Source organism: Amblyomma americanum, chromosome 1 (assembly GCF_052857255.1).
Source record: "Amblyomma americanum isolate KBUSLIRL-KWMA chromosome 1, ASM5285725v1, whole genome shotgun sequence".
NCBI classification, from domain to species: Eukaryota; Metazoa; Arthropoda; class Arachnida; order Ixodida; family Ixodidae; genus Amblyomma; species Amblyomma americanum.
The window spans coordinates 14,145,881-14,171,179 of NC_135497.1; the positions used below are offsets into that span (position 1 = coordinate 14,145,881).

The 25,299-nt window shown below is 45.8% G+C and overlaps 1 protein-coding gene across 2 annotated transcripts in view; it reads right to left on the reverse strand.

Annotated features, from left to right (window-relative positions):
* The window catches only part of Oat (Ornithine aminotransferase precursor), a 53,923-nt gene that overhangs the window by 21,835 nt on the left and 6,789 nt on the right, over window positions 1-25,299 (reverse strand). For both annotated transcript variants that reach the window (XM_077643076.1, XM_077643071.1), the window contains 4 exons: window positions 17,962-18,136; window positions 10,317-10,541; window positions 9,677-9,900; window positions 6,294-6,466 (listed from right to left, as the gene is read on the reverse strand). In XM_077643076.1, coding sequence (XP_077499202.1) covers window positions 6,294-6,466; window positions 9,677-9,900; window positions 10,317-10,541; window positions 17,962-18,130 — 791 coding nt within the window. In that variant the 5' untranslated portion in view covers window positions 18,131-18,136. The remainder of the gene's footprint in view (window positions 1-6,293; window positions 6,467-9,676; window positions 9,901-10,316; window positions 10,542-17,961; window positions 18,137-25,299) is intronic.

Genomic DNA, 25,299 nt, shown 5'->3' on the forward strand with positions numbered 1-25,299 from the left:
GCTACAGGGAGCGCGCGTCAGGCGCCTTGAAGCTTTTCGCGAAAGCGCCCCACACACAATTCAAACTCCGAATGCGGCGCGAGCGGGGGGAGATCATGACAAATAAATCAAATCCACCCCGCCAGCCCGAGAACCAGGAGGCAAGCGGACAATCGCCGCTGAGAGAGAGGGCAGAGAGAAGGTTGCCACAGTAGAAAACTGCTCTGCGGGGCAGGGATGGTCAGCGCACCCCTTGTTGTCGGAAGTGAACAGCGTGTCGGAGAGGGAGAAGGCACGGTTGTCATCACTCCTCTATGAATACAACGAGACATTAACTGACCGCCCTGGCCTTAGACGAACTTATCGACACTGGCATTGTTGAGCGGTCTAACAGGCCTTGGGGCTTACCTGTAGTCTTGGTTCCAAAGAAAGACGATACGTATCGACTTTGCGTGGATTACCGCAGACTAATACCCCTGTCACACGGGCATTTCGAAGGCCCTCGAACCGATAGCCTATCGATTCAAAGGCGATTGAGCGCTGCTACATGGGCAGTTTCAATGGCCATCTAGTCAATAGTCTATCGAGTCAATGGAGCAGCGCGGAACTCCATCGAGATTTCAAGGGCCTTCGAACGCTGCCGAAAGTTGCTAGCGTTGCTTCGAGCGGCGCCAAGCGCACTTTTGTATACGACACATTCACGGTATACAAAAGCATTAACAAACATTATTCGCATAAAATTTAATGCAAGCAGTCTGTACAATAATTTTAAAATTGTATCAGACTGGTTTTAAGCGCATTAATTCTGCGTTGCGGTATTTACGTCGCTTGCGTACTTAGCGTTGACAACATGACGGCGCCCTGCCCGCCCGCTTCACAGCTTCGTCGCTAATCCCTTAAAGCAAAATCTTGTTCTAAGCTGTTGCATTCGCCTTAGATTTGCCCATTCTTACCCTCGCATAAAGTTTCAAGAGACAAATAGCTCTTGGTTTTCAGATATCAAGGCGATTTCCCAGGTCTTAAGCCTCACGAAGCAGCGCTCCGATGCAGCTGGACTGGCTTGGTTTTGGCTCGTCTTGTATTAGAGTGGCTACAGCAGTGTCTGCATCTGTCCATCGCGTTCGTGCAGTTAAAAGGGTTTTAAACGACATGCACGTGTGCGTGTATTTCAACATTTAGTATACATTTATCAAATATTTTCGTTATTTTTGCAAAATACAAAGCAATTGTGGCGCCACGCAAGCTTGGCGTAAGGCACAAGATCCATTTCAATGGCCATTGAGATTTGCCGTGTAGCAGCGACACAATTCCTTTGAGTTCGATGGCGATTGAGAATTTCGAAGACCCTCGACTCGATGGCCATTAAAACTCGCCGTGTGACAGGGGTATAAATGAGGCTACGAGAAAAGACGCGTACCCTCTACCAACCATTTCTTCCCTAGTGTCCAACCTAGGTAGGGTGAAGTTCTTTATTACGCTCGATGCTAGCCGCAGATACTTTCAGGTTGAAATGAATGAGCGGGACAAGGAGAAAACCGCTTTCACTTGTCAAAAAGGCCTTTTCCAATTCAAAAGAATGTCTTGGCTTGGTAGGAGCACCCGCTAATTATCAGCGCCTAATGGACCGTGTTCTGGAAGATGCAAAGCGGCAACATGCGCTCGCGTACCTAGACGACATTGTGGTGTACTCAAAACGTTCGAGGAACACCTGCGCCACTTGCGGGACGTCCTAGGGAGGCTAAGGTCCACGGGAATCACTTTGAACCCGAAGAAGGCACAGATCGCCGCGACCCGAATAACACTGTTGGGGTTCACGATCGACAGAGGCCGCATTCTGCCATGCGATGATAAGCTTGAGGCTTTGCTTAAGTTTCCGTCACCCACAGACCTAGCCTGTCTCAGACGCTTCCTAGGAATGGCAAACTTTTATCACCAGTTCATCCCAGATTGCGCTGCGCTGCAGGCACCTTTGACAAAGCTTTTGAAGAAAGGCAAGCACTGGAGTTGGGGTCACGAGCAAGAGGATGCACTGCGCAACCTCACCAAAGTGCTCGCTGACACGGCTGAATTGCAGCCATCCAACCTAAACAGGGAGCTTGTGATTCAAACCGAAGCAAGCGACCTGGGCTTAGGAGCAGTGTTGATTCAGGAGCATAAAGGCGTTCTCCGTCCGGTAGCATTCGCGAGCCGTTCGTTGACAACGGCAGAGAGAAACTACTCGGTGACAGAGAAGGAATGTCTCGCGATAGTTTTTGCTCTGCGAAAGTTCGACTACAACGTCGGTGGGGTGGCATTTGTGATCGAGACGGATCACATGGCGCTCACCTGGCTGAGACGACTCAGCGAGCCGAGCAGCCGCCTAGCGCGTTGGTCCCTGTTGCTGCAGCGTTACAACTTCACCGTGCACTACCGCAAAGAGAAAAACAACGCTGTGGCTGACGCACTCTCGCGAGCGCCTGTCCAGTGCAAGGAAGGTCACGTGACGAACCGTCCGACAGCCAGAGAGTGAGGGACAGACCCGAGCCGTAGCCCATGTAAGGAACGCGGACCAACCGTTGATCCAGGGCGAGAGCGTGAACCACATGGACTATGCGAGTTCCGTGGGGATCGTGTTCAGCAGAAAGGAGCTGATCGAAGCTCAGCAGAAGGATCCGTTTTGTTGAAAGATGTTCGAGGGGTTCCGGGAGCCGGGCGGCAGGGGCGCCGCACACACCGAGACACAGTTTTGCTGTCAGTGCGGAGCGCTTGCAAACAGCTGATAGTGCTGTGAGCGCGATGAATTCGTATCTGCTGGATTCCGACGGCGTCCTGCTGAGGTATATCCCCTTCGAGAACGACACAAACAAGGCGTTCAAGGTGGTAATACCGCGAGCATTGAGAGCAGCACTGTTAAGCTACTTTCACGACTCGTGCATCGCTGGGCATGCAAGCGGCCCCAAGACTTAGACTAAGTTGTGTCGCTTTGCTACCTGGCTTGGCATGAAAAGGGACGTAATACGCTACGCCCGCTCGTGCCATGTGTGCTGCCAAAGTGTGAAGCCCTGAGGTGGATGACCACCCGGCCTCATACACCCAATTAACAGCCAGGCTACCTGGCAGATTGCGGCGTGTGACATCATGGGACCGCATCCTATGACACCGAGTAGGAACAAGTTCTTGCTGGTGGTCATGGGTCACTTCAGCAAGTGGGTTGAACTTTTCCCCTTAGAAAGCTGACAGCACGAGTGATCATGGAGAAGCTGATGGACATATTCACCAGGTTCAGTTTCCCAGAGCAGCTGATAACGGAGAACACGTCCTACTTCACTGCGAAGGTGTTCGTTGATTTGTGCGCTGCACTTGGCATTAAGCACAAGAAAACGACCACCTATCATGCTCAGTCGAACTCCACGAAACAAGTCAATCGCAACGTTAAGCACATGATTATCGCATACTCTGAGAGGCACAAAGATTGGGACTCCTATCTGCCGGAGATCGCGTTTGCTTTGCGTTCGACCGTTAACCGCTCGACTGGGTATGCACCGTCTTCTATCAATCTGGGTAGAGAGCTGCTAAATCCAATAGACCAGATTCTATCGGACGCCAGTGGCTTCGTCAGCACGAGCTGAATACGCGACGCAGCTGTGCACTAAGATGACGGAAGCCTTACGCAAGGCTCGCCGCAACCTGGGCACTGCTAGGGCGCAGCAGAAAGCACAGTACGACAGCTCGCATCGGGATGTTCACTACGAAGTGGGCGATCTGGTGCTTCGATGCCAGCACGTTCACAGCGACGCTAACAAACAGTTTGCAGCCTCGTTGGCGCTGAAATAGATCGGGCCGTTCCTCGTGCGAGAGCAACTTTCCTCGCTCGTTTACAGGCTCGACGACTTGTGGTCGAAACCGACAGGCAGACCGGTGCACGCATGCGACCTGAAACGTTACGTGCAGCGAGATGAGTGGGTTTAGGACACAGCCCGACCAGCACCACAGTCGGATAACAAGCGCTGCGATCAGCCGGCAAATCCCTCATCCCGCTATAACTTGCGCGCTAGGCAGAAATAGAATCTGCCTGCACAGTCTAGAGCGAGGGCGCGAGCCGGCAGGCAGTCTCGTGAGATGCATGAGCATACGGGGCGCTCACGCCGATCGGTGTCACGCAAGACTGACTTGCGTTAACCCTCATGACTCTCGTGAGGGTCGAACAGCTACGTGGCACGCGCTGCGGGAGCTGGCTACATCTGTGTTTACCTTTTTCAGTGCCAATGGAAAAGAAGCAGGGCACATCAGAACGACACCGTTTCACTACCAAATACCAGCCACCATCCAGCTTCGGCAACGCGCCGCGCCCAAGGCTCGACGCTACGCCCCACCCACGACCTGCAGTCGCCACCCTGCTGTAACCAGGCCACCCCGGCCACCTGCCACATCGCATCGGAGCTGCCCACCCGCCGACTGTGAGCCACCGCCTGCCGGGGCCTCATTACCACCGCAACCCTGGGCCCTCGCCTGCTGACCAGGTATGCCAGGGCAGTGCAACCGCGGCCTCAACTATAGAAGCGTCGCAGCCCTGGCCCCTGAAGCCACCTGACCCAGTACCTCAGGGTGGCACAGCCATGGGTGTGGCCTCCAAGCCATCGCAGCCGGCGCCAAGCAGGCGGTCGTCGAAATTCACAGGAACGGCGCAGCAGCACACACTCGGAAGACCGAGACGGGGAGCAAGATGCCTCTCGACAGCGTCATCGCAAGGGAAGCCAAGCCTACGGAGTGAAGCAGCTGATCGGCGGGGGCGTGGCGCGGCCGTCAGCTGATGGACCTGTGGAAACCGAAGAACATTGAACCTCATCCCTGGATGGCAGAGAGGATCAAGTAATGCTGTCCCTGGTTCTGTGTTCGGGAGGCCTTTTAAGGAGAGGAGGATGTGGGATACACAGGTATCCCCCCTTGCCCCCGTGCCAGCGGCGATCGTGACTTCCATGTGCGCGCTGGCCACCAGAAATGGGAGAGAAGGCACCCCTGCGACTCTGCTCATTTCTGCCCCAGCACTGACGTGAGATCACAACAGCGCGCTGCCTACTACGGAGAGGGTTGAATTCATGAGCATGACGGCAACGATTTGCTGCTAGGGAGGCAATGCCCGACGGGATAAAAGGAGGAACTCGCGGCGGGAAAAGCTCTCTCGCTGCCGGTCCTGACCTGAGTGCCCCGAGGAACCCCTTGCGCTGACCGCCGGCCCCCAAACCCAACGCCGGTCGACGTCAACGACTTGGTGAGCTACTGAACATCTGTTTTACAGATAGAACATTCTTCCGCAGTATGCTTTGCCTCGCGTTAGGATAATAAACTATTTCCTAGCATGCCCTGCCGTTGCCTATTTCGTCCGGACCTGCCGTGGCTGCGACTTTGCACCACGGGTTGGGGAAACGTGTTGCGTACTTGAATAATGCCTGCGTGTAGCTGGCACAGAAGGCCGGCTGGACGCAGAGGGACCCCATAACATCAAACAGTACACGGACCTCAAGAATTTCATCTCCATCGAAATTCAACCACCACAGCCAGGATCAAACCCGCTTATTTCAGGAGAGCAGGCGAGTGCTGTAACCACTGAGCCACCACAGCAGCTCTGAAATCAAGGAGAAATGGGCAGGGCATGTAATACAAACGGAAGTTATCTGATGGTCCCTTAAGGCTTGGCATGGGCTGGGACAAGTTATTTTTCTTTCTTTTATGTATCCAAATATTAAGTGGGGTAACGGAGTAGCTCCAAAAATGGTGGTCACAACTGGCGCAGCGCAGGGTTAATCTGAACGAGAGGCCTTCGTCCTGCAGCGGACACAGGCAGATGATAATTACTCAGCAAACTACACACTGAAGTTCTTGCCCTGTGTTCCGCACTCTGTTCTGGGCTTATCTGATGATAACATGAATGCAAGCAAAGCCCCTCTTTTCAAAGGAGCACATCACTTATGATTCCCTGCTCTGAATGTTGTGAGGCACTGCTATGCTACCTTTTAACACATTCCTTGGCCTGTGCTGCATGAATGCACCAACACTGCATTCAAACTTTACCTTCCAAAATGTAGCAATGTTAACCTTTGAAAAGGCAGCCAAAGCCCAACACAAGCTCTTCAAAAGCGCATTGAATGAGCTTGAAAAATCAGGCAATGACAATACAGTGGAGAGAGTGGTCAGCATGAAACTACCTGGTGGCCAGTTCTGAATGCAGTGCCACGAATATGTTCAGCTCATCTACCAGCACACTGTGAAAATTCAACTGAGCAGGCAGTTCTACTAAACCAGCCAACCACGCTACCAATTCAAAGGTGGCCACTCACTTGCCCGTGCGGCCCAGACCGGTCTGAATCTCGTCTGCTATCCAGAGCACCCGATGTTTGGTGCAAATGTCACGCACACCACGCAGGTAGCCAGGCGACGGCACCACTACACCAGCCTCGCCTTGTATGGGTTCCACCATGAATGCACACACATGCGGATCTTGCACAGCACGCTGTAAAGTGAGAGGCAACACACTTTAATGAACGTACAACTGAAGCATAAGTTTTTGCTTCAGCTGCACCCCACCTGCCAGCAACAACAAATGTTGCCACACTACTTCATGCTATGAAGGCCAATCAGAGAGGTGGGAGCATCACATGAAGGCCATGAACACATGGAAAATCATTTGGAAATTTTCTGTAAGAACTATTCAAAGCTGAACCTCTCCATTATTATTGTGAAAACTGCTGCCATCTCTTGTGAAATTTGCATGTGCAAGAGGGAAAGCTAAGGGCTTAAATCTCATGAGTTGGAAGATAAAAATTTCTGCCTCAGCAACTCTTGAAATGCATCAGCAGCAGCCGCAGCATCTATGGGCCAATGGCGAGGCTAACAGTGTGGTAAAACTGCAACATGAGGGCTCGGCATACTACAGTTTGTCGAATGCCACACTTGGGTGGCATTCCAGAGGCCACGCTTTATCTCCAAGTGGCACTGTAGAACACACAGCTCACACTGCCGCTATCACTGTTTCACAAACCACCTTGGGTGCAATGCCGCACCCCTTCGATAGCAATCACAGATGTCACTCGACGACCAGCCACTGGCATGCCAGCACCTTTCTAAGTCTCAGAAGTGGTGCCTGCAGAATGTATCTTCATGACAACTGTCAGTAAGCTCACTTGTCACGTATACATTAGGTCAAATTGTCATGTATTATTTTTTTCACTTGGTGCTATTATGTAAGCATGAGTAAAATGTGTCCCTGCACTATATCAGTTCCCCTTCGTGGCCATGTTTAAAAAAAAAGGCATTTAATTTTTAATTCCTACTACTAAAATCCATAATCAAACTTTAAAAAATTCAACTTTTAGTGAATTGTCATCACATCTATTGCAACCAAAAATTTGATATTTGTACACCTCCAATCCCCCTTTTTCTATAGCCTATCTTTTCTCTAGGTAAGGGCTTATGATGGTCACTGCAGACAAGATCACAACATCAGAGCAACCCTAGAAGCAAAAACATGAGCAAGTTTTTCTGGGATGGAAAATACCGAGCACAACACAATATTTTTTTATGCAACACAAGCAAAAAAAGCAAAGAGCTATCAAATAGCTGTACATAAAACAAGTTGCTGTGAGTATGACCCGACCTGCAATTCGTGACATCTGTTATCTAACGCAAGAGCAGTAGCCGACAAAAACAGCGATAACGAAAGCCTACAACACCACGTAGAGAGAAGATAAGGAAAAAATGTGTCCTTGTGAGTGCACTTGAATGCCACCGAAGAGCCCAGGTAAAATTATGCTATGTGACAAACAAAAATGATGTCCTGGATAAATACTGGCCACAATTTGCAATGCATAAAAGATGGTGAAGCATCAAGCTTACTTCACGCTCGAACATGGCTGCTGACGTTTTCAGTGTGAGACATCTTTGCAGAGTGAAACATTCACGAATGTTGAACATAATGGTTTGCTATCTATTTCAACGTTGGAAGAAGCCTTGTTTTGCTTGTGTTGAGTTTCATGACAAAAAATGTGTTAAGATTACGGTGAAAATGAAAAGGTCCTGCTGCATATTGGCAGAATTGAATGCTGTAATACAGAAAAAACTCATTAATTCTAACTCAGTTAATTTGAACTGATGCCTGGGTCCTGGTACAGCACTGTGTATTTAAATTGAAGAAAATTCCCAATAATTCGAACATGTCTGCATCCACAATGGTCAATTCGAACTCAGAGCCCCTGGCTTACATCACTCCTCAAAGTTAGAGGCCAGCACTACCAGCATGAAAACCAGTCTATGCTATGGATTGTGGACCGCCTAAACGTGTGCATGCACTTGTCTCGCAACGCTGCCGTTCTTGTTCAATGCTCACAACGGGTTGACTACATGCTATGCTAGCCTTTATGCGTGCAACACCAGATATCTAATTCAGTACCATGGCTTACAAGTAACCTTTCTTCAGAAAAGTGACAATTAAAAATTGGAGGGCCGGCTTTCGCAGAGCATAATGTAGTTTTGGACAAGCGGCGGGTAGTATGTGCCTCGTGTCGGTGACCGTTCCTGGCTGGACAGAAAAGAATCCAGGCGTAAAAAAAAAAAGAAGTCCTTAATTCATCCACAGATCGATTACACTAAATAAAATTAGAAGTGTGCGCCATTTACACAGCTCGTTCACGCTGGCGGCCGCTTCCTATGACAACGGTAGGCGGCACGAGAGCAAACCTCTGATAATTTTGAGGCCTGCGTTGTGCCAGAATGCAAAACTACAGGTCCGCTAGCAGTTCGGCTTGCCGCCAGTCGAGTGTGGAAGGCAGGGTGGAGTGGTAGAGCATCTTTTTCGCTTTTGATCTGCACTGAGACTGCCGTCCTTGTGTTCGCATTGTTAAGTGTTTGTTGCTTTGAGTTGCATGCATGCCGCAAAGCCATCCTGCAGGAAACTAGAAAGCAAAAGTGATGTGACGGGACGAAGCAAGGGGGGGAGGGGATGCATGCGTCGACTTGTAGTTGCAGACAACTCTCTTCTGACCAGCAAGAGCAACAAGCTGGGGAGCAGGCTTTTAGGCGGCAGCATGCAGTAATTGCAAAGTTCGTAAACTGCACGTTTCTGCAAAAAATTTTTTCCTGCATCGGACATTGGATTTTTTTTTTTTTGCTATGTCAGTAAATTTGAAAACCCAGTTAATTCAAATAATTTGTGCATTCCCAGAGACTTCAAAGTAACAAGGTTTTACTTATTCCATATCACTGTGTATAAATGTTGGTTTCATATGCATCTGTATTATTCACAGGATTCTGCGCACTATAAATTGTTTGTATGACATGAATCGCTGCTCTGAGGTCCACCCGCTTGTTCTGTACAACAGTTATTCACAGCACTTCACAACTGCGTGTGTACTATATAACTGCTGCTATTGTGCTTTTTCATTTTCATTTTCTTATTTTCAAAAAGGTGATCCTGTTAGAATCACTTTCCTTTTTATCTGTGTCACAAGTTGCTGGGGGCAACAGAACATTCTGAATGAAAAACAGCACAAGAACACAACACAGGGAAAAGAAATAAATGTTCTTGACTGACTTATCCATGAATCAAATTCGTATTCTTCTTAAGTGACCTTGAAGCAAAGCGAACAGATGCACTATGAGAACCAGCTAGTGAGAGAGTGGAGTAGAATCAAGTGCGGGACCACGAAAAATACTCAAGTTCATTTACCTCCAGGGCTGACAAGTCATCATATGGTATGATTTCAAAGCCAGGTATGAACGGGCCAAATCCAGCATAGCTTGAAGGATCTGTTGATGCTGAGACCGCAGCAAGACTCCGCCCCCAAAAGTTGTTCTCAGCGAACACAATCTTGGCTTTGTTGGCAGGAATACCTTTAACATCGTAACCCCATCGGCGAGCAAGTTTGCAGGCAGTCTCTGCAGCTTCCACTCCTGCAAGGAAGTGGCACACGCTGCTAAATGGACGAGCTTCCAGTACAGCAAAAACCATGGAAGGTAAGCCTTGATAACTGATGAATCCAATACAAATCCTCTTTCCTCTTGCTGTAAACAGTTTCACAAGTGGTAGCCCTTCGTCTAACCAATTCTGCAATTCAGGCGAATGGTGGTATGGGATGACGATTAAAATCTTCTGTCGATTAAAATCTGGCATCAAAGATCAACTTTTACTATATAACACTTTTCTAACTTCCACTCCTCATAAAGAGGCCTCCATTTAAAACAGAAGTAAAAAAAATTAACCAGTTCATAGCAAACAGGTCACAATTATCTAGTTTTCATTCATTTTTTAACAATGAAAGTCCTACTCAAATTGGTGCCATAATAAACATGAATTAACAACCACTCACCAGTGTTCATAGGAAGTACCTTGTCATAGCCAAACATTTTTGTCAGCCGCTCTTCTAATTCCCCTAGAGCAGTGTTATAGAAGGCACGAGAGGTCAGAGTCAACACCTCTGCCTGGTCCTTCAAAGCCTTCACAATTTTGGGGTGGCAGTGGCCTTGGTTGACTGCACTGTATGCACTCAAGAAATCAAAGTAAATGCGTCCTTCCACATCCCACACATGGACACCTGCAACAAAGACATCTGCACTACAATATGCACAACCCAGCACAACGCTTCCAACACTGTACTTTTTTCTGTACCAAATAATTCTGTCTAGCGATCCCACTTTGCTACGGAAGACAGGTGTTTTGTGGAGTTCACTATAATGTTCATTTTTAAACACATGAAATGACAGGAAAGACTCAAACGGACATGCACACCCAAGTGCATTCCATAGACTGAAAGTTTAATGGAAGGAACAGGGGACATATATAAATGCTCACATGCACACACCCTAATGGAACACATGTTGGTTTTCAGTAGTACAGTACTGTGCGTCTTCACCGTTAAGACTTAAAGGTGCACTAAAGAGGAAAGTGCACTTGTCTTTTTACCACGGGAACTCGATCTACACGTTCCGAGCATTCTTAGAAACAAATTACTGTCCTGTGCGGCTGATTTCACTAATTTAGATCGGGTTAAACGTCCCGGCTCCTGCCTTTTTTTCTAACTCAACGCGGTATATAGGTAGGATGAGTCAACCAACGCGTGGAGTGCCTTTCAGCCAGTCCCGTGGCAGCTTGCCGCTCTGCCATCGGCGGAGTGGCGCGTAAATCAGAGTCCACGCGTATTTTTATTTCCGTGGGCTTAATTTGCAGCTATGTTGTCTACAACTGAAACTATTTATTCACAGAAACATAGAAAACAAAATAAAAGCGAAAGCAAAGCACTCCACGCTGAAAGGCACTCCACCTGTTGGTAGACTCCTACCTTCAGCGTTGAGTTCAAAAAAAGGCGGGAGCTGGGACGTTTCATCCGATTTAAATTATGAAAATCGGCTACACAGGACAATAATTCGAAGTTTTTAAGGAAGCTCGGAACGTGTAGATCGAGTTCCCGCATGGGGCAGAAGACACACCAGCACATCATAACGCTTCATCACATTTTTCAAGTGGGTGCTACGATGTGCCGGTAATGTTTTCTGCTCCGTGCAAGTTGGCCTCATTGCGCCCTCGGGTCATGTCCGAAAGGAAGAGTGCGCCAGACTGCATGAAACGACATGCCACCCCTTACGTCAGGTGCCAGAATGGGTTGTTTATGAGATTCCCCTAACCTGTGGAAGGGTGAGTATACATCGGTCAGACGGGCCAATGTTTAAATGATCGTTTAAGGGAGCACCAGCTTTCTATCAGGTCTTAAACATGGTCGAATTTAGCCCTGCACTGCAGCGCATGCCCCGAGAATACACGCGACAAGCCGTGCCTACCTTTGCTGAAAAAAACTAAAATTTTGAGGAGAAGTAATGATCAGGTCACACATGAACGTGCCGAGGCATTTTTTCATAAGAAAAGGTGGGGATGACCGTGTCAGTGACTCGTCGTTTAACTTATACGAAAATGAAGGCAGATTTTTTAACTGCGCGTGGTCGTAGATATGGCATTTTTGAGAGTATAAAACATGTTTTTTCTGTCGAATAAATCAGTTGCAAGTTTGCGCTTCTTGTGTTATCTTCTGGTCCTTGTCTGTGTGTGCACAGTACCCTTTGTCTAAATGTCTGACCGACTCGCTCAACAACGCTCTCTCTCTTAACCAATCTCAGATATAGGTCGTCTACGTACACTGGATACATAACGGACCTGGGGATTATTTTACTAAGAGAGTTCATTTTTAAAACAACAAGTGTTGTGCTTAAAATACACCCTTGAGGTACTCCATTTTCCTGGATGAAATTCTTCGAAAGGGTTGAACCTAGGCATACATGGAAAGAACAGTTAGATAAGAAGTCTTTTAGGCAGTTCCACATTCTGCCGCGGATGCCAAGCTCAGCTAAGTCCTGAAGAATCCCGAACCTCCAGGTTGTGTCATATGCCTTCTCTAAATAGAAAAATACATCAAGACAGTGTTGTTTATGAACAAAAGCTTCACGGACAGCATTTTCAAGACAAACTAGGTGATCTGTAGTAGAGCATCCCTTTTTAAAACCACACTGATGGCTGTCAAGAAGTTCACAAGATTGAAGGACAAAAGTTAATCTTATATTCGGGACACTTTCAAAGGATATGGTGACGCAACTGGTAAGACCTATAGGTCAATAACTGCTACGAGAGGTTGATGGTTTACCGGCTTTAAGAAACGATACAATATTAGCTTTCTTTCAGGCTTTGGGTATTTTCTCTGATACCGTACTTTGTTTAAGAATCTTAAAAGTGCCTCTACTGCAAGCTGGGAAAGATGGACCAGCATTTCATAGTGTATTTGGTCGCGTCCTGGAACAGTTTTTTTTTGCCGCCAGACAGTACTCTATTGATTTCCTGGAGGGTAATTAATCTACTGTATTGTTCGTTAGCACCTCCACTTGTTGGGAGTCTGTTTTTTTGGCTATGTTTTTGTATCAGAAATGACTAGGTAAAATGTGACAAACTAGAAACTGCAGCGAAGTGCTCCCCTAATATGTCTGCCTGTTTCCTTATACTTGTTTGTGTACTAGGTGTTGTCAAAAGAGGAATTGTGAATGAGAAGCTGCTCCCACATATTTTTTATGTGATAAGACTGTTTATGGATAAGACATAGCTCTGCTATGATGCTGTCTCGTCACTACAACAGGCGTACCGAGCTTTAGCTCTTGCCTTTTTAAACTTTACGAGGTTCTCTTGTGTGGGGTACCTGCGAAAAATACCCCACGCTTTATTTTGTCGTTTCTTCTTGCATCCTTGCAATCTTGCGTCTACCACACTTTGTGATTTTGCCGCATCATTCCAGAAGACTTAGGAATACCAAAGGGTGCGGCAGCTATAAAACAACTTGTGAACTTTTCAGTTATCTCATTGATGTCAAGATTTTCTAAAGCTATTTTTTCCGAAGTGGCTTCTGCTCCAAAATGTTGCCAGTCTGCTAAAGGAAGCTTCCAACGTCGCAGTTTTGCTGAGATGACTTTCGGCGCAGATGTTAAACTGATTATTACGGGGAAGTGATGGCTGCCATATGGGTTGTCAATTATATCCCATTTAAAATCTCTAAAAACAAAAAACAGATGGCTAACTAAAAGACAAATCTAAACAGCTCATTTTCCGAGGTTGGGGAGCAGTATGTGGACATTACTGCTCAGAATAAGATCCTCTATAACTTGACCTCGGATGTCAGTTTTTTTACTCCCCCAGAAAGAGGAATGTGCATTAAAATTGCCAACTACAGATAAGGCTCTGGTAGCTGCTTTAAAAGCTCTTCTAATTTATGCATTGTTACTGTAAGGTGAGGGTCAAAATATATACACCACACTGTTACTGTTTCGTGTGTACGCAGAGTGGCTGCTACAGCTTCAAATCTTTAGTATAATTAAGCTGACGAGCTGGAATGTGGCTAAGATCCCTTACAATTCCAGTGTATTAGGAATGGCATAATGACTTTTTGGCGATGTATTTCCAAAACTTAGGCCCCTGTTTCTTAAGGGCCAGTTATTGGGATTTTTCCCTTTTTTCGGTCAAGAGAGCTCCGCCGCCGCTGCAGTGGAGGTGAGCTCGGTGTTACTTCCATCACCTCACTAGAGGCTCTGGAGTGCTGCAGAGAACCCACGGGTGTACTGTTTGTAGGCCTCTCCCAACTGGGGGAAGCCTTGCGGGTGGCCAACCCAGAGACCGGCGGGCCCTTTTTCGAGGGTGGCAGGGCAACCTCTGCTGCGTCTGTCCGGGGCACAGATGGCCCTGCCTCAGGCTCACTGTGTGTGGCCTGGGCAGGTGCCGAAGCCTGGTGTGGTGCCCCGCCCAGTCGCATCACAACGGCGAACTTTGTTTTTGCGGTGAACAAGAATGTTCTCTGGGTTTGTGCAAATCATTTCCGTGCCTCCCGGAATGTCATGTTTTCTTTAGTTTTAATAGTTATTTGCTTTTCTTTCATCCAAGATGGGCATGACCTAGAATACGCGGGGCGGTCCCCTTCCCAATTAGCACACTTTGGCGCTGTGTTGCAGACATCGGATCCGTGTTCATTAGATACACACTTGGCACAGGTCTGGAGGCCACGACAACTCTGGGATCCATGGCCAAACCTCTGCACTTGAAACACCAGCAGGGATTGGGGAAGTATGGTCGGACTGCTATCTTCATATCAGAACCAAGTGCGTTGTTGGTATTTCCATGTCATCTTTCCTAATTTTTAATTTCTGCTCCAATAAGGGTAAGAAAATCTTGTTCTGAAATCATGCCTTTGACAGTGTTCAGGGATCTATGGGTACTAATAGAAATAGGTATTTCTCCTAAGGTTACTACGTTTGAGAGCTTGAAATACTGTGCTTTGTCTCTGATAGGAGTAGGCCGCCATTGGCCAGCTTCGTCACCTTGTAGCCAAGGACCAATGATTCTGCGAGAGATTTAGAAACTACGAAATGAGAGATGATTCTTGCTTGCTTTTCTGCTATGTCACTAAGTATGACGTGGTATCTGGGGAAGATCTTTTTTTTTTTTTTTGCAGGAACTGCGCAGTGACATCGGTCCGCCCTCATTTACGAGTGTGATCATTCGTAGAAGAAAAGAAATCCATAAAAAAAAAATAATTTTATTCAGCTACAGTGGCAGCCGCTCACCGCGCAGCCTAACACGGAGACGGGACAGGAAGTTGCAAGCAACTCCTACTCACGCCAGCTGTACACTACAATTATAACCAAATATAGTGAACTCAGGTTGTTTCGCCACACAAGGTTAGCCCTAGTCGCCCATGAAAAAAGAAAAAAATCGAGAAAGATATTGAGAAAGATAGGGAAGTGCAAGATGGAGGGGAGGACTGGAAAAGGCGATTACCCCCGGTCGGGTCAGGTCGGAGGTGCCGTCTAGATAAAGCTGGAGCCAAAGTGGTGTGTTGCCTCCGGCGAGGGGCCTTAAAGGTCCAAATGCTTGGCATCGGCTCAACCGCTAGGATCCCTTTTTCCCCAGACATGGCGATGCTACGCACGGCTAAGCGTGGGTGCTCGGGTCCGTGGCACCGCACTGCTTACCATGATCCCCCTGCGAGATGTCCCTGCGGATTCTCAGGAACCCGTGGTGTCAGAACTCACCAATATCTGCACGCTGCAGATGCCCCTGTGGGGGCCTGATATACAAGACATTATGACCAAATGTCTTCAGTACTTAGATAATTATATCCTTTTCGTTCGCGAGATGCACAGCTGATGTGATAAAGGTGTTTATGGAGAAGGAAAAGGGCTTGGCATTGGCGTATGGAGATACCCAAAGGTGATCAATTTGCCTTGCTGAGTCACTCAGGAGGTGAACTGCAAATCATGATCAACGAGTTAGACAGGCAGAGCAGATCGATGGGTCTAAAAATTAACATGCAGAAAAGCAAGGTAATGTTCAACCGCCTAGCAAGGGAACAACAGTTCACAATTGGCAGCGAGAGCCTAGAAATGGTGCCGGAATACGTCTACTTAGGGCAGGTAGTGACAGCTGATCCGGATCATGAGAGGGAGATAACTAGAAGGATAAGAATGGGGTGGAGCGCATATGGCAAATTCTCGCAGATCATGAGTGGCAGTTTACCAATTTCCCTCAAGAGGAAAGTGTACAACAGCATAATCTTACCGGTACTCACCTACGGGGCAGAAACGTGGAGGCTAACGAAAAGAGTTCAGCTTAAGTTAAGGACAACGCAGCGAGCCATGGAAAGAAAAATGATAGGTGTAACGTTAAGAGATCGGAAGCGGGCAGAGTGGGTGAGGGAACAAACACGGGTTAATGACATCCTAGTCGAAATCAAGAGAAAGAAATGGGCTTGGGCAGGGCATGTAATGCGAAGGCAAGATAACCGCTGGTCTTTAAGGGTAACGGAGTGGGTTCCAAGAGAAAGTAAGCATAGCAGGGGGCGGCAGAAGGTTAGATGGGCGGATGAGATTAAGAAGTTTGCAGGCAAAGGGTGGATGCAGCTGGCAAAGGATAGGGTTAATTGGAGAGACATGGGAGAGGCCTTTGCCCTGCAGTGGGTGTAGTAGGGCTGATGATGATGATGATGATGATGATGATGATCAATTTTCCAGTTCTATCTTGCACGTATAAGCGATTCCTAGTGCTTGTCTTTTTTCCAAGGCTTGATCAGCACTTGATGAATTTTTTTTGGTGCACTCAGAACTGGTTAAGAACAGCATCACTGTCATGTACCTAATTCAGCCTTCTCTCGAGATCAGGCAAACACTGCACACATGAAAACTGCAAAATAGACAGCACATTTCTTAGACTGCCATGCACAGAGACCCTAAAGGAAGCGAAAAGAGTGGAGGAACAGTTGCACCATGAAATAAAAAGGAGAAAAAAAATGAGGCACAGCCTTATTTTTTTTCCCAGTTGCAGTTGTTCCTCACATGCACGGCCTGGCTCGCCACTTGAAAAAAAAGGGACACAGTGGGTTTGTGGTGGAAGTCATGTTCTCTGCCCTTGAAAAATTAGAACCTCTGCAGCGGTGCAGGAAAAGCCCAACAAAAGCAAATATAGATGCTGGGGAGAGCATTTTGTCTGGAACAATAAACAGTTTCACTACCGTGACATGCCTGCCCCTTTGCATGTAAAAAAATGTGTACGATGTCGCCAGCCAGTGCAATGTATCAAAGTGCCTCAGAGAGACAACATTCAATATCTTTGGAAAGAGCCATATGCTTGCATTTATTTATGCATTGCAGAGCCTGAAGATTCATTTCACAAAGAGATGGTGAGACAATGAAACAGTACTTATAGACCTTTTCAGAAAGACGCTAAAGGGCACCGTGGGAGCCACCTGCCAACACCTACTCGCTGAACAGGGAACAGTTGAGATATGTAGCTAGCACACACCGAGCCTTAAAGCCAGATACCTCAAGCGTCATGAAATAAAAGAGAGACACATGTTAGTATGTCTTCAGTAACTTTTACAAACCGCGAGCTCTCTTTGCCTGTGCCAGTCTTGAGTGTCTATGGTGAACACCAACATGCTATTAAAGTATGTGCATGCAACTAATGCACGCGTGAGAGTGCATACAAATTTACCCTGTTCTTTCAACTAAATTTTCACTCAGCAGAGTGTATATGTGAGCATGTGTCAGCCTGAGCGCCAATGTTGCGCACACATAAAAAGGTCCAAGTGGGAATTCCAAAAAGCAGCGACATCTCGCAGCGGCACACGACATTCACCTTCTGCAGAACTTAAGGCGTACACAGTCAGAACCATAGTCTACTGACCATCCCATTTCAATAACTTTAACGCCACACTGTACATCCCATCCTATCATAAATGTCACTGAAAATACTCCAAGCTCAAAAATTAGTCTACAGTGCCCTTCAACCACGAAGCTGGAGCAGTCAAATTCCAAAAACTCCCATCACAAATGGCATTAAACATAAGATTGCAACCATAGCCTGGTAGTCAACATGGGTACACTAGCTATCGTGTGCCGAAACAAAAAGCTAAAACACCATGAAAATGCACTGAGTACCTTTTGCTTTGTGGATTGCCACAGGAAGTGGATGATAGTTGTGGGCACCATATTTATCTTCTCGTTCAAAGACCTGCTCAGAGCTCAATGGATACAGCTTCGTCTGTGTCCTTTTCTGCAGCCAGCTCAGCTGCTGACGCAAAATCTTGGAAGCCTTGGCCGCTAGCATGCTTTTCTGCAAATTAAGTGCGCATGCCAAAGCAAGGCTTAAGTTATAAGTGATATGAAGAACACCAATGTAAGGTTCACGGTCTGGGAAGAGAAACAGTTAACGAAAGGTAATCAGCTGTAAGTACTTCAGGCCAAACAATTACTAGGTCCAGACCAGGCACATATCCAAGGGGGGGGGGGGCCCAAGGGGGGCCCAGTCTTCCGTCCCCCCCCCAGCAGTGTTCTCTTTTTTGTTAGGCATAAGCCCTATCCTCCACCTCCCCCTAGGCTTCGCCTTAATGCAACTGCCTCGGGCACCTCCCGAAAAACGATTTCTGGCCATGTGCCTGGTCCACACCATGACAGAAATAATGCTAAGGATGGTAAAAAATGCATTTGGCGGAAGTGCAGGCTAATAAAGAAAGCTTAAACATAGTCTAGGTCTACACTACACTATGTATACAGTACATACACGTCACAAGCAGCACCATGATGAAGCTTGCACACAGAGCAAGCATATTAGACAAGCACGCAGATTTTTCACTCTGCTCCATCATCTCCGGCCCGCTGCGGTGGATCAGTGGTTAGGGCACTTGGCTACTGATCCGGAGTACCCGGGTTCGAACCCGAACGCGGCAGCCACGTTTCGATGGAGGCGAAAACGCTAAGGCACCCATGTGCTATGCGATGTCAGTGCATGTTATAAGATCCCCAGGTGGTCGAAATTATTCCCGAGCCCTCCACTACACCCTCCAGGTCGCCCAGTTCAGGTGTCCCCCAATATGTGAGACAGATACTGCGCCATTTCCTTTCCCCAAAAGAACAATTTTCATTTTTCTCCTTCCTCACCAAAACGGCTGCCACCATGATGTCAACTGAAGCTCAGACATGAAACTGAAAAATAAATTCAAAGTGGTGTACTGCTTACATATACATGCAATACTTTCCAAATGCAAAAACTTGATAAAGTGCCCCCCAAAAATACAGGAACTTCCAGATCAACATCAGTTCAAATGCTCACAAACTGACAATGCATAAGCGAAAAAAACCATAGGCTGCTTGTCTCACATGCTTGTACTGTAGCTGCACAAGAGGAAATAGTTGGCTACTGATACCATGTACACTGCAACCACTATGAAAGCAAAATAAACAAGGGTAGCAACTTTACTTAGTGCACACCTAACTGTATATGTTCAGAAAAGGAGTCGCACGACCAGTTTTTCCTTTTTCCTTTCAATCAAGAAATTTTCGCATGTAAAAGAAAAATGTGTCACCACAAAGAAAGGACTTCAGTTTTGCAAGGAATGCCATAGTTTTGCAGGAGAAAACAATATAAAGGGTGTTTCACATAAGATTTTCACAATTTTTAAAAATAAACTTTTTGAGTAAGAAGAGCACTTTTTTCGGCATAGCATTGTCAGCCATGAAGTACATCAGAATACCACTAAAACGTGCCAACTAGCAGGCTGGTTAACTAATATTGAACAGTTAACTTCTGAACTACTGCTGTTAGGCTCCTTAATTATTGAGAGACGTGTAGCCCACTGTAACTGATATCCATATCAGTTTCTAGAATTTCGAAAACGCAGTTACCCTGGGCACTGCGGCCCAACAAATTTTGGTTAATTCGACGAGTCATGTGCACTGCAGAGGTTGCTTTGCCTGCAAGCTTCTTGAAAGCAGCACAATGTAGCCGAAATTTGTTGGGCCAAAGCACCGTGAGTAAATGCGTTTTCAAAAATCTAAAAACTGATATGGATGTTACTTACAGTGGGCTACATGCCTCTCGATAACTAAGGAGCCTCATAGTAATAGTTAAAAAGTTAACCATTCAATATTAATTAACAGGCCTGCTAGTTAGCACGTCTTAGCTGTATTCTGACGTACTACACAATTGGCAATGTTCTGCTGGAAAAAGTGCTCTTCTAACTCAAAAACCATTTTTTTAAATTGTGTAAAGTCTTACGTGAAACGTCCTGTATAACAACAGATGAAAAATGTCACATTTTCGCAAACCTACATTTGGAGCCCTGTCGAACCAAACACAAATGTTTGCCAGACCCACCGTGGCCAGACACTACAGTTTCTTTTTCCAGTAAATATATGCCAACTTTTCTACTTGAATAAATAAAAAAGAACATCTGCAGTTGTATTTCACAGAAAAAAAATTACAATGTTCCTGAACCTGTGCACTTATAAAAGGCCCCTTTTCAGCACTATTGGAGAAGATATAGCGAGAACTTAATGCTGACACTTTTTCTTTGCATTTGTCGGTCCTCTTTTGTTCAGAAAAAAATTTCAACTTCTAAACATTTTAAGCTTTTTTCGTTTAGCTGCAACCCAACATTTTCCCGAATTCAAGGATTTTATAAATGGTGAACTTTCATTTGCATTAAAAAATTAATTTTTAACTATCATATTCGACTTTCTCCAAAATTTTTCTGAGTAGACCCTCAGTAGTTGATAAATTATAAGGCAACAATAAAGTGTTCCATTATTTTGCATTCACAGATAAAATTGAATGCATAATGGAGTTCATACTTCATTATGTTACCTTTAGTGGACATGGCACTGACTGCATGTTATTGTGCTTAAGTTTATACAATGGCAGAATTTAGGAAATTGCTTATTACCCTCTTACATAATACATCCAAATTTCAGTCTTATTTCGCATACTTTCTCTTAGCTTATTTTGCATATTTTCTCTTGGCCAGCAGAAAAATTTTTCATCCGTCCTTTATTTCTTGAATATTTTTGTATGTTATTGAATGCTTCATTGCTTATGTTAAAGTAAATTACAGTTTTATATAAAATTTGTCATCACTGACTCCCTCCAGAAAATAATGTTCATGAATTTTTGGGTGCCAAGTTTTTAAAATGTGAATCTGAGTGCCTCACTATGAAAAGGCACCACAAATTTATACAGATGCAAGCTGGAGCAGAGTGAGGTACAACTAGCCAAAATATTTTTTTTTTACACACGACATTGTTTCATGGCACTCATACTTAAACCACTGCAATTATCAGGTCTTATGTCACTATCAATGGGTCTACCACTGGGTTCGAGACCATGCTAGGGCTGCTGCTGCAGGGCGCCTGCCATTATTAGCCGTCACAAGCATGGCATCAGACCCAGCGGCACTAGTGTTGGGCCACGCCTTGAGCTCGAACATTTCTGTTAAGTTTGCGAGTGGTGGTACAGCGTTCCAGGGTAGTCATGGTCCTCCACAGCAAAGTCAGCAAACAAAATGTCTATTCCATTGAGAATTTCCAAAATTTTAAACAAGGGAAGGTAAAGCATGAAAGCAATTATGAATAAAACGGTGGTCAGAATGAAGGATCCAGTTCCATATTCTTTATTACGAAATAAAGGGGAATTGATCATGGAATTGATCATTCACAAAGTGAATGCTTCCATTCAAGGCATGAACTCATCCAAAAAAACTTGCACTTTGAAACCCTGGTGTAAGCTGCACTGCCTTTATCTGATTGAACAGAAAACTGACATTAACTCCACAGTAAAAATTAATTTTACGGCTCTTTCTGGACATGTTGGTGTCTGTCCGGCAGCAAAAGACTGCTGAGAAAATTGCAAGAAACAAAATATCGGTGTCGTAAGTAAACAGCGGTGGGTCGACAGTTTTCCCAGTTCAAAGCGATGATCATGGCGTATACTTGAGAGCCTGGAATCTAGCGACAGGAGAATTTAAAACTGGTGTTTTCTAACTTATACACACTCTGTTTTTGGTGAGAGCGGTCCCTTGGTGATTACACTCCCCCATCTCACAAGTCATTTGCAGCACTGTGAAGGCTGCGAGCCAATGAGAATGGCACACGCTGCAAGACGTGTTCCTCCAAGCCCCTCATCCTGCAACTGGTAGCTCCATCCCTAGCAAGGAAAGAGCACCAATGTCCAGATGCTGCACACAGCAAACACAGCCGACTCAGTGCACCATGTTTACTAATGGCAGCACGCCACTTCCTAGCAGGCCTCTGCAGTGTTGTGTTCGCGCAGACCTTCTCTGCTAATTTAACCAGTGAATGAAACATTCACTGTGCTTTCAAAATACCGCCCTCAACTACCTTTTCACTTACAGCAATAATTGTTTGAAAAATAGTCGCAACTATTTGTTGTCTTCCTTGGTCTTCCTTGGAGCATAAAACTCGGTGTAATGCACTTCTACATGTGAAGCCATCAGGCACTCCTTGCACTCTTCCTGAGAAGCTTGAGAATGGCAAGCTTTCTCTCAAGTGCACCTGAAGGTGAGTACCAATCGTGCAATGTTGTGTGACATTTCACCAGCCCACCAACACTGTTGCACACAATTTTGTTACTTGACGTTTTGGGATCACAAAAGCGAAACTTAATTTCAAAGTGAGTGGCAGCCCCACTGCCAGTATACACGATTTTAGTTTCGATATTTGGGCGCCGCCATGTTTGTTTTACCCGAGCACTGCCTACCGCCGAAGCCGTCATGGGCTGATAATCTGCAGCCCGTGGGCTGCAGACGAAACAGCATGTGGTTTCTAGCAGTGTCATGCGCCCGTTTTATTCCTGCCAAGCCTAAAAATGGTGCGTGGGGGTTCACCTCGTGTTAATCGTCGTGTGTGCTGTGCCATTAGTGCTTTGGACAACCAGCAGGAGCAAGCGACTATGCTTCGACGGAGCGAACGATCAGCATCGGTGAGTGCCATGCTCGCAGTTCACGCGTGTAGTTTTTGTTGCCGGTTGCCTGTACGGCAAACGTTGCACCGTGTTGCATGTAGGAAAAACGAAAGCAAAATGTGCTGAAACTGAAGATCGCATAGATCAATCGATTATCTCGTTTTTCGTGGAGCACAGTTTCTAATTAATGCTTGCGCTGCCTGCTTGCACATGGCGAGTGTGACGATTTAGATGCAGAGCTTATGACAGAGTACTCTGTTCCCAAACTGAACATTCGGGAGACAACAGCGAGCTCTGTGACCGAAACGAATCAACGTCCGATATCATTGCAGTGCTTGTTTGCGGCGATACGCGCGATAAAATTGAAATTCGCTCCCTCCTGCCACTCGCGTAGGGCTGTTCATACTACAAGCGTTACAAGCCAGTTCACTGAAAGCAACACACATTCTTGCCTACTCTGCTCCCGCCAGTACTCACTGGCCCACAAATACCAGAAAATGTGTAATTACACGGACTGAAAGGTTGATTAAAACAGATCTTTCTCTACAATCATTAAGCACGCGCCGTGACATCGCTCTCCTCACACTATTTCACAAATATGCGCACTTCAATAGAACTACCTCATTTCAACTCGATGTCTCATCCCGCACGTCGAAAAGATTATATAATCAGTTTAGTTTCGCAAGAATATATGGTGACACATTGGCTTTTAACTCATCTGCATTACCACGAGCCATCAGATTATGGAATGATCTGCCAGACAACATCGCTTCCGCGTCTAATCTAGAATCTTTCCATTATAAACTCATCACATATTTCACTGAAACCGTCATTTAGCACACCTACGTTCAAGTCTATTATTGTTCTTTGCTTTGCTGCTACACTCGTGCCATTCGGATGTTTTCTTACTTATGTTTGCTTGCCATGTTTCCGTGTTTGCCTTAATCGCGCTTTGTTTCCACGTTCGGTGAGCACATTATCCTGTATTGTAGTGAAGTATTTTGCGTCGCGTACGTTTCCTTTTGTTTCCTTTGGTTATTAATGCACTGTATTATATCTTTTTTTCGCCCCCCTTACACAATGCCCAATGGGCCTGTAAGGAATTTCAAATAAATAAATAAATAAATACAGTAATGGAACGCTATTACCGCTTATTGACAGGCCGAATAGCCGCACCTGTGTTGAGAATTCCAATCACAGTCGGGTAGGGGCACTGCTCAAGTCGTTGTGTTTATCTCTGGCACAGTCATGCAGAGAGGATTTTCTTACAGTGCATTCGATGTGATTTCCCGCGCATGCCGTACGTATGTTCTTTCTTCTTACGTTGCCGTGGCTGCATTTTTTAATGCTCACTTTGCAGTTGGGTAAAAGTTTGTGTCGCCGCTATCATGCCATTGTGGAAATGAAGCTAGTATTTTGGTACTAACAGCATGTTTTTTTTTTTTTTCAGGTGGCGATGCCCACACGCTCCCGATATTCGTGAACATGTGGGTGGCGAAATAAAGTTGTGGCCACATTTGCGAAGCCCTTACATCATGTACTGCTGAATTAAAACAGCTTTGGCAAGACGATCCAAAAGGTTGATCTCTTAAAATTATGTACAGGGTATAGTTTGGCATAGACATAGACATTTGGCTGGCATTACCCAGCCAGAAAAAAGTATGCAAGAAACATATTTACGAATTATATAATGGAGCTAACAAAGCGGAAACAAGCTTCCAGAGAACTTGCAGAAATGTGGTCAGTATGCAAAATCGAATTCCTGACTTTTACCCTTAGAAGGAAAAATCCAGTAAGAGAAAAATGAAACATGGCCTCCATAATATATTTACATTCATAATTTATGACAACATAATACATGATTTAGTAATGCCCTAAGAATAACCAGCTACAATAGAGGTCGTTCAGAAAAAACATGAAGATTGTAAGACAGTTCTTTTTAAATACACACGAGCGTTGGCAATTGTTTTATATTTTTTAATTACAGAAGATGTCAGTGTGAGGAATACTTCTCTAGAGCTATCACTTTCACTTAAAGCAGAATGAACTGAAGAATACTAGAAAAAAAGCTTTTTTTTTGTTCTTAAGGTAAAAATTAAAAAAAACGTTATTTCAGTCATAGACACACAAATGTTTGCATCCATTTGATCGAGGTTCGAAGAAATTTGATATATTGATCTGCAGGGCCCCGAACTTTCGACTTTGCAAAAATTCAAAAGTGGTGTCGTGTACATTTCTCCCACAAAACTACTGGGTAAAATTTTAAGCAAAACCAAGGACCATTTTTTTGTGTGGCTACATTTGTCCACCACATGAAAAATTTCCTGCAAAATGGGGGTAGCACGATTGCCCCAAGTGCAAAACATAAAAACCCCAGCAGCATTTGCCTCATGCCATAATCCCCATGTGCCAACCCCCCCAGAAACCCCGTGCCAGAAGTCCCATACTAGAATCTCCATGCCAAAAGCCCTGAATGCTATTGCTGCTCTCAGCATTCCTAACAGTCCAGCAACAAGGACGCT